Source organism: Xenopus tropicalis, chromosome 7 (genome assembly GCF_000004195.4).
Source record: "Xenopus tropicalis strain Nigerian chromosome 7, UCB_Xtro_10.0, whole genome shotgun sequence".
NCBI lineage: Eukaryota > Metazoa > Chordata > Amphibia > Anura > Pipidae > Xenopus > Xenopus tropicalis.
In genome coordinates this window covers 124996828-125005697 of record NC_030683.2, presented here as the reverse complement: position 1 = coordinate 125005697, position 8870 = coordinate 124996828, and the positions used below count along the sequence as shown (strand labels likewise).

At 41.6% G+C, this 8870-nt stretch overlaps 1 protein-coding gene across 1 annotated transcript; it reads right to left on the bottom strand.

The window, feature by feature from the left end:
- Positions 1–2239: 2239 nt before the first annotated feature.
- On the bottom strand, positions 2240–4415 carry LOC116412462 (uncharacterized transmembrane protein DDB_G0289901-like). Its single transcript, XM_031906725.1, has one exon. It carries the CDS (start codon positions 4353–4355, stop codon positions 2376–2378), a length of 1980 nt encoding a protein of 659 aa, XP_031762585.1. The 5' UTR covers positions 4356–4415; the 3' UTR covers positions 2240–2375.
- Between the last annotated feature and the right edge of the window lie 4455 nt (positions 4416–8870).

Here is an 8870-nt window from a genome sequence, read left to right as displayed (position 1 = left end):
AAAATATATATATAAAAAACCCTTGTATCTAGCTAATATATTGCAAGTTATTGCTCTATGTCTGATGAAGGGGTATGCCCCCGAAACGTTGCTGCTATATTTTGAATAAAATGTCGACAGGATTGTGATTCGTTAGCTGGTATGCATATAAATAGTGATAAGTGATTTTTTTTTCGCCAGGGGTGGATTTGCAGCGAATTTTCGCAAAATGCTTCAGCTAAACTTACACGAAAATTTGCCGCTTGCATCACACTCGTTGTGCTGGTCTATTTTATTACAAAGTTATTACTCAACCCACTAAACACAACCCATTTTGACGCGCAGTTAATGATATCTGAAATAATTCGGCAGGCGTTGATTCGCTGTGGAAAAAATGCAGCCCACTAAAAAAAATTGGCGCCCGTGTCAAAAAAATTTTTGTTGCGTGAGTCAAATTTGTTGCGCGAGTCAAAAAAACGACACACTCAACAAAAAGATAACGCACAGAACAATTTTTTTTTTTTTTTTGGTGTTTCGTGGACTTTTGCGCCGTTTTGCAAATCTTTTTAAAGATTCGCAAATTATTTGGGCGAAGCGAAAGGGGGACAGATTCACTCATCACTACGCAGAGCAATTTTTCTGTGGCAAATTTATGTGTAAGTTTCGCTAAACAATTTTCTAATGGCGGAAATCCATGCCTGGTGAAAAAAAATCACTTAGCACTATTTGTATGCATGCCAGCTAACCAATCACAATCCTGTTGACATTTTTCCTATGAAAATGGAGTCTCACTATGAAGCTTTGTCTTTTTGCTCATAACTCACCAGTGCAATTTCCTTCCTTCCTTCCTTCCTTCCTTCCTTCCTTCCTTCCTTCCTTCCTTCCTTCCTTCCTTCCTTCCTTCCTTCCTTCCTTCCTTCCTTCCTTCCTTCCTTCCTTCCTTCCTTCCTTCCTTCCTTCCTTCCTTCCTTCCTTCCTTCCTTCCTTCCTTCCTTCCTTCCTTCCTTCCTTCCTTCCTTCCTTCCTTCCTTCCTTCCTTCCTTCCGCAAAATGGCAGCTCCCAGGATTTACAGAAGGGAGGAGTCAGTATAAGTTTCTTACAGATGTTCAGTCTGGTGGCTTTGGTGCCCCAAAAGCCATGAACCAGATTCATCTGGTTTTAAACCTCTTGATTTCATTAAGAATTACAGGACAAAAGTCATATTTCAGAACATTAGGACACACTATTGATGTAAAATCCAGGAAAACAATATGTACAATCAGGGAAAAGCACCCACTGAACTTCATTATAAAAAGTGTTCAGTGCAGGAAGATCAGGGAACGTAGAATTGAGGTTTCACTGTACAATGATCTGCCATTAATGTTCCTTCTAGGGGCGCAATTAGAACAGGGAGGAATACGAATGTAGGGACCCCAAAGAATTGGGCCCCTCCAGGATTAGTTCCCCTTTAGACAGGCACCATGAGGGTGGCCTTATGAGATTTGGACACCTAAAGGTGGTCCTGGGTGTTTATGTGTGAAAAGGGAGTTTCCCTGCAAGTTAACAGCCACCACTAGATGTCGCTGTGCTAAAAGTATAAAAGGGAATGACTCCCAGTTTCAGCAGGTCTTCGTCCTGGGACTGCTTCTTGTAAAGAAGCGTATAACAGGCTTGTGTTCTAGTACAGGAGGTACTGTAACAGGTCACTCTAGGAGTGACAGACAGGCTAGAAAGAACGGGCAGTGATAGCCCAGACAGGAGAGAGAGGGGTTAAGACCCCCAGCACTCATGGCTGGAGTTAAGGACCTGTAGTGTGTAGTAAGAGGAGCCAAGTCAGCACCTAGGAGTGTTCCCAGTGAAGGGGCCCTACGCGTGGACCGGGGTGAGTTCCTAGGTGGAAGCATCCGGCGGGAGTACCGGGGGTAGCCCAAAGAGAGAGTGTGTGACTTGAGCCGTCTGTGTGACATCCTCTGAATGTTCTGCCTGCATCAATAAACAAGTTCATCTGGTTCACCATTTTAACCAGTGTCTTGGTGGTTCATATACTGAGGATCCTCAACTGCCTGGTAAGCAGCTACCCCAAGGGAGGGGCAAGGTACCGGGAGTTGCTGGGAGTCCGGGTCCAAGGAGGACCTCATAGAGTTTTCCCAGGGAGGATACATATAGTTCTACCTATACCTACCCTGGGTGGAGGCACGCCATTCATTTATATTACACCTGTCCCCCATAATAAGCGGGGGCTCAGGGCTCCTGTAGCGCCACACGCAGGTGATTGCGTGTTAAAAGTACAACCGTAGCCAAAATAGGGTTACACGAATATACAGTAATAACATGTAAAACATGCACACTCCTGTTTAACCTACATTATATTTCATTTTCTGGCTTTATCAAGGTTCTGTATTTATATACACTGCATTTAAAACAAGATTTTTATCATTCCATGAATAACCCCTGCCACACATAAAAATAAGCTTTGGTAACCAGGGCATTTCACTGAAGTTCCAGTATTTTCACTATAATATCCAGTATTTCCTTTGGCGTCATTTGCATTGCCGCTTGTATATCCTGTATTACCATTGGTGGTACCCGCATTGCTGCTTGTATATCCTGTATTACCATTGGTGGTACCCGCATTACTGCTTGTATATCCAGTATTTCTATTGGTGGTACCCGCATTGCTGCTTGTATATCCAGTATTTCCATTGGTGGTACCCGCATTGGCGCTTGCATATCCAGTATTTCCATTGGTGGTTGCTGCATTGCCGCTTGTATATCCAGTATTTCCATTGGTGGTACCCGCATTTCCGCTTGTATATGCAGTATTTCCATTGTTGGTACCCACATTTCCGCTTGTGTATCCAGTATTTCCATTGGTGGTACTCGCATTGCCGCTTGTATATCCAGTATTTCCATTGGTGGTACCCGCATTTCCGCTTGTATATCCAGTATTTCCATTGGTGGCACCCACATTTCCGCTTGTATAGCCAGTATTTCCATTGTTGGTACCCGCATTGCCGCTTGTATAGCCAGTATTTCCATTGGTGGTACCCGCATTTCCGCTTGTATAGCCAGTATTTCCATTGGTGGTACCCGCATTGCCGCTTATATAACCAGTATTTCCATTGGTGGTACCCGCATTTCCGCTTGTATAGCCAGTATTTCCATTGGTGGTACCCGCATTTCCGCTTGTATAGCCAGTATTTCCATTGGTGGTACCCGCATTTCCGCTTGTATAGCCAGTATTTCCATTGTTGGTACCCGCATTGCCGCTTGTATAGCCAGTATTTCCATTGGTGGTACCCGCATTTCCACTTGTATAGCTAGTATTTCCATTGGTGGTACCCACATTTCCGCTTGTATATCCTGTATTTCCATTGGTGGTACCCACATTTCCGCTTGTATATCCAGTATTTCCGTTGGTGGTACCCATATTTCCGCTTGTATATCCTGTATTTCCATTGGTGGTACCCACATTTCCGCTTGTATATCCTGTATTTCCATTGGTGGTACCCGCATTTCCGCTTGTATATGCAGTATTTCCATTGTTGGTACCCACATTTCCGCTTGTGTATCCAGTATTTCCATTGGTGGTACTCGCATTGCCGCTTGTATATCCAGTATTTCCATTGGTGGTACCCGCATTTCCGCTTGTATATCCAGTATTTCCATTGGTGGCACCCACATTTCCGCTTGTATAGCCAGTATTTCCATTGTTGGTACCCGCATTGCCGCTTGTATAGCCAGTATTTCCATTGGTGGTACCCGCATTTCCGCTTGTATAGCCAGTATTTCCATTGGTGGTACCCGCATTGCCGCTTATATAACCAGTATTTCCATTGGTGGTACCCGCATTTCCGCTTGTATAGCCAGTATTTCCATTGGTGGTACCCGCATTTCCGCTTGTATAGCCAGTATTTCCATTGGTGGTACCCGCATTTCCGCTTGTATAGCCAGTATTTCCATTGTTGGTACCCGCATTGCCGCTTGTATAGCCAGTATTTCCATTGGTGGTACCCGCATTTCCCCTTGTATAGCTAGTATTTCCATTGGTGGTACCCACATTTCCGCTTGTATATCCTGTATTTCCATTGGTGGTACCCACATTTCCGCTTGTATATCCAGTATTTCCGTTGGTGGTACCCATATTTCCGCTTGTATATCCTGTATTTCCATTGGTGGTACCCACATTTCCGCTTGTATATCCTGTATTTCCATTGGTGGTACCCATATTTCCGCTTGTATATCCTGTATTTCCATTGGTGGTACCCACATTTCTGCTTGTATAGCCAGTATTTCCATTGGTGGTACCCATATTTCCGCTTGTATATCCTGTATTTCCATTGGTAGTTCCAATATCAATAACATTTGCTCTGGAACAGGAAATGTTTTGAAACATAGAAGTCAAACTATTACTACTGTAGTAATTAGTAGCCTGACAGTAGCTCTCCGTGGCACAACCCTGCTTTACTAGAGAGAAAAAAAAATTCAAATGTAAGTCACAGTTGGTAGCTTTAGAGATCTACACTGGCATTTTTTCCCACCACTAAATGAGTTTTAGTCAATAAAATGTGATATAGACATTGATGTAGCCGCACAATGACTCGCTAAAGAAACACATTTAAATAAGTGAAAGCTTACCTGAACCCCAGACAGATTGTATATAACAGTAGGTCTCATTCCCTCTACACAGCTGGGTCTTAAACCTAGTACAAGTGGGTGAGGAAAAGCAGGCTGGACACCATAATCCATTTGTCTGTGTATTGCCTGGCACTGAAAGGAAGGAGAAATAAAAAGTTTATAGGTTTGCTCAAAGCTTTTTTTTAGAGGGTAATGTGATAACATGCATAAGTTATGTTCCATACCAAACAGTGACTAAACAGGGGCTAAATAAAAGGGGTACTGCTCAACCAAACTTTACTACAAATCCCAGAATAATGTAACATATAATGAAGGGTGAGGCATGCTGGGAGCTGTAGTCCAGCAACATCAGGGCTGTATTCTTAAAGCAATATTGCCCAATAAAACTGCATTAAAATGCAAGAAATCCCCCAATGAGAATCCCAGCTGATGTGAGTAAATCCGGCTCCCTGTTCTCTGTTCCTGCAATTGGAGTTGGGAGCAATAAGCACAGTTTCCCAGCACTGAACAAGTCTGTCCCTTTATCCCCATGTCTGATTCCTGTGCCATATAATGACGGGAAAAATGCCATCATTATCTCTATATGTAAGGTACCAGCAAGGGGCCTGACACAGTGCTGGGAATCAGCATTCTCATTGGTCACTTCTCTTGCACTTACAGTCACATTGTTGCTCAGTAGAATTCTCATTGGGGAATTTCCTTGCATCTATAATTACGTTTTTTGGCAACTTCTATAGCAAAACCAGGGGGCGCCGTGGGACAGCGTTACAGAGAAAGAGAGCTAGGTAGAAAAGGGGCTGTGAAAGAATATTATATAAAATGGAAGGGCAGGACAGATTGGGATATACAGAATGTAAGAGAAAACCAGTGAACTGAGGAAAGGTGCATTATCCAATGGTGAGAGAAGTGTGACATACAGACAAAGGAAAGTTTAAGAAATAATAGGGGTGATTCACTAAGGTACGGTAAAATGAGCGCTATTTATAGCATGCGTTAAAAATTTTATCGCGTCTAATTTTTCACGTCTTAACGCATGATTCACTAAAAGGATACTTGCGTTAATTTAGACACAATGCTGCTTGCGCTATTTAAGTCGCGAAGACTATTTTCGTGCGGTATTTACGTTGATAAAACTACTTTTATGAAAATGCCCATTTCCCTGCAAACTGGCGGCTGCGTCACTCTGGAGCCAACACAGACTGAATAAATCCCACTGCAAAGTCCATATTGTGTTGCCAAAAGCTCATTAACTGTACTTTTCTATAATTACCGCCTGCCCCAAGTAGGTGTTAATTTTTGCACAGATATTTAGCACGTCTAAGGGGCCCATTTACTTACTCACGAACGGGCCGAATGCGTCCGATTGCGTTTTTTTCGTAATGATCGGTATTTTGCGATTTTTTCGGAAAATTATCGCGACTTTTTCGTTACCAATACGATTTTTGCGGAAAAACGCGAGTTTTTCGTAGCCATTCCGAAAGTTGCGATTTTTTCGTAGCGTTAAAACTTGCGCAAAAAGTTGCGATTTTTTCGTAGTGTTAAAACTTGCGCAAAACGTCGCGCCTTTTAAGTTTTAACGCTACGAAAAAAGCGCAACTTTTCGCGCAAGTTTTAACACTAAGAAAAAATCGCAACTTTCGGAATGGCTACGAAAAACTCGCGTTTTTTCGCGCAAATCGTATTGGTAACGAAAAAGTTGCGATAATTTCCAAAAAGTCGTAAAGGCGCCGAAAAAATCACAAAAAATACGAAAAAGTCGCAAAATGTTCATTTTCCAATCGGAATTTTTCCAATTCGGTCGGAATTCGTGTCTTAGTAAATCAGCCCCTAAGTGTTTGTGAATCATACGTTAGTGTTATTTCTGCGCCAGATTTAACCCAATGCGGTAAAATTAATGCACGTGATAATACTTTAGCGTATCGAGCGTTTTTTTTGCATCAATTTTAACGCAAAAAAGCATGCAATAACTCCCTGTATATATTCATTCTGCAACTGAACCCTAGATTATGTGAGGGGGAAACACTAACACAGCTCAGTATTTGGAATCATTACAAGGAGGAAAGAAAAGTCACACAATAAGGGTTCAGCTAAAATCTCACCCCAAGCTCAAAGTGCCAGAGCAGGACTGCCTGTTCCCTATTAAACATGCATTCAAGCCAACCAATCACAGTCCTGTCTGGCTGCTCCCTAAAAAACTCAAGCCCTGCTCTGGCACTTTGAGCTTGGGGCGAGACTTTAGCTGAATCCTTATTGTGTGACTTTTCTTTCCTCCTTGTAATGATTCCAAAAACTGAGCTGTGTAACAAATATAAGTTACAAAGGTTGGGAACATAATCAGAAGCTATAAAAAATGTTTTAGTCACTTTGCTATTACAAAACAGCCCTTCTGGGAATAAACTTTCCCATTGTAAAGGCTTTTCTGTATGTAATACAGTGACTGTATATGCCCCTTACACTCTCCCCCATGGATAAGGTACAGAATATTATTAGCTTTTGTACCAGATGGTTTTGTATAAACAACCACACAGCAGACCAATACCTTCTCTCAATGGTGTTTATGACGCCAGTTGCATGGGTATTTTCTGTTACACACAGGGCAAGGACAAACTGTGACCCTCTGCACAAACACTATGGGCCTGATTCACTAAAGGGCGATAAAATGTGTGCTATTTTTATTGTGCGCTAAAATTTTTACCGCGTCTTAATTTTGGCGATTTTTCGCACGATTCACTATAAGCATACTCGCGCTTTTTTACGCACGATATTGCATGCGTTATTTAACTCGCGAAAAGACTATTTCAATGCGGAATTTGCCGGTACATGCGCTAAATTACGCGAATAATCACCGCATATGAATGGTAGCATAGAAATAGTGTATAAAAATTGTTGCCGCATATAAATGGTGTATATAAATATTAGCCACATATAAATGGTAGCATATAAATAGTAGCATATAAATAGTAGCATATAAATAGTAGATGCTTATAAATAGTAGCCACTAGTGATGAGCAAATGTGTTCTGGTTTCTTTAGTGAAAAATTAGCAAATCTTTCGAAAGATCCACGAAACGGCAAAAATGTTGTGCGGACAAAAAAATTGTTGCTGTGGCTATTATTTTTTGACACTTGTATCAATTTTTGCATGTGCGGTGAATTTTTGCGTGGCGGATTTTTTCATTTGCGAAACGCATGAAAAAATCTGCCGCGAAAAAATTCAACGCACGTCCAAAACTTCGCTGCGAATCCATGCCTGGCGAAACATTTCATCACTTGTAGCCAAACAGAAATAGTTGCGCAAATGAACGCACGCCATGTTAGCCATACACGCCAATACTTGCAGAAAATTACTGTATTAAAAATGACCATTTCGCTGCAAACTGGCGGCTGCGTCACTCTGGGGGAAACACAGACTTGAATAAATAACACTGTAAGCCCATATTTTATTGCAAAAAATCATTTACTGTACTTTTGTATAATTTTTCGCCTGCCTGTAGTAGGTGTTAATTTTCGCATAGCCGAATGCGATATTTAGCGCGCAAAAGTTATAGTGAATCATGCGATCATATTCTTTTCAGCACGGAAATGAACGTATGTGGTAAAACTAGTGCGAGAAATACCCCATGCGAAAATGGCAATTTTTCGCACGCGATAATACTATGGTGAATCGCGCGCAAATTATTTTGCGTTTTTTAACGCGAAAAAGCGTGCGATAATTTTTATCGCCCTTTAGTGAATCAGGCCCTATGTTCCTTCCCAGGCATGCTGATTTGTATAGGCAAAGTGACTGACAGTCAGTTCAGAGTTTGGGCTCTCACTATAATAAACAGGCTGAGTATGGAACCCCCAGTCTGCTCAGCAAACCTTTGATTTGGTCAGTGTAATAGAAAATCATTTGTAGAAGGATAGAATTCAGAATGTGTTTTGGTTAGAAAAAGCCACAATTATCTACTGAACTGATATTTTGGGGGATGGAGATATTTGGGAGTCTGTTGTAAACAAGTTACATCTAAATACTGAGCTAAAGCTTGTTTTTATTGACATCCTGTAATAAAATGTATATAATAGAGCAGCACTAGTTTATATGTACCCTTACCCATGATGCACCTGTGTCTCTGTGCCAATGGGATCATTTTTAGGTTCCACCTAGTTGATATTATCTTACATATAGAGATAATGATGGCATTTTCCCCGTCATTATATGGCACAGGAATCAGACATGGGGATAAAGGGACAGACTTGTTCAGTGCTGGGAAACTGTGCTTATTGCTCCCAAC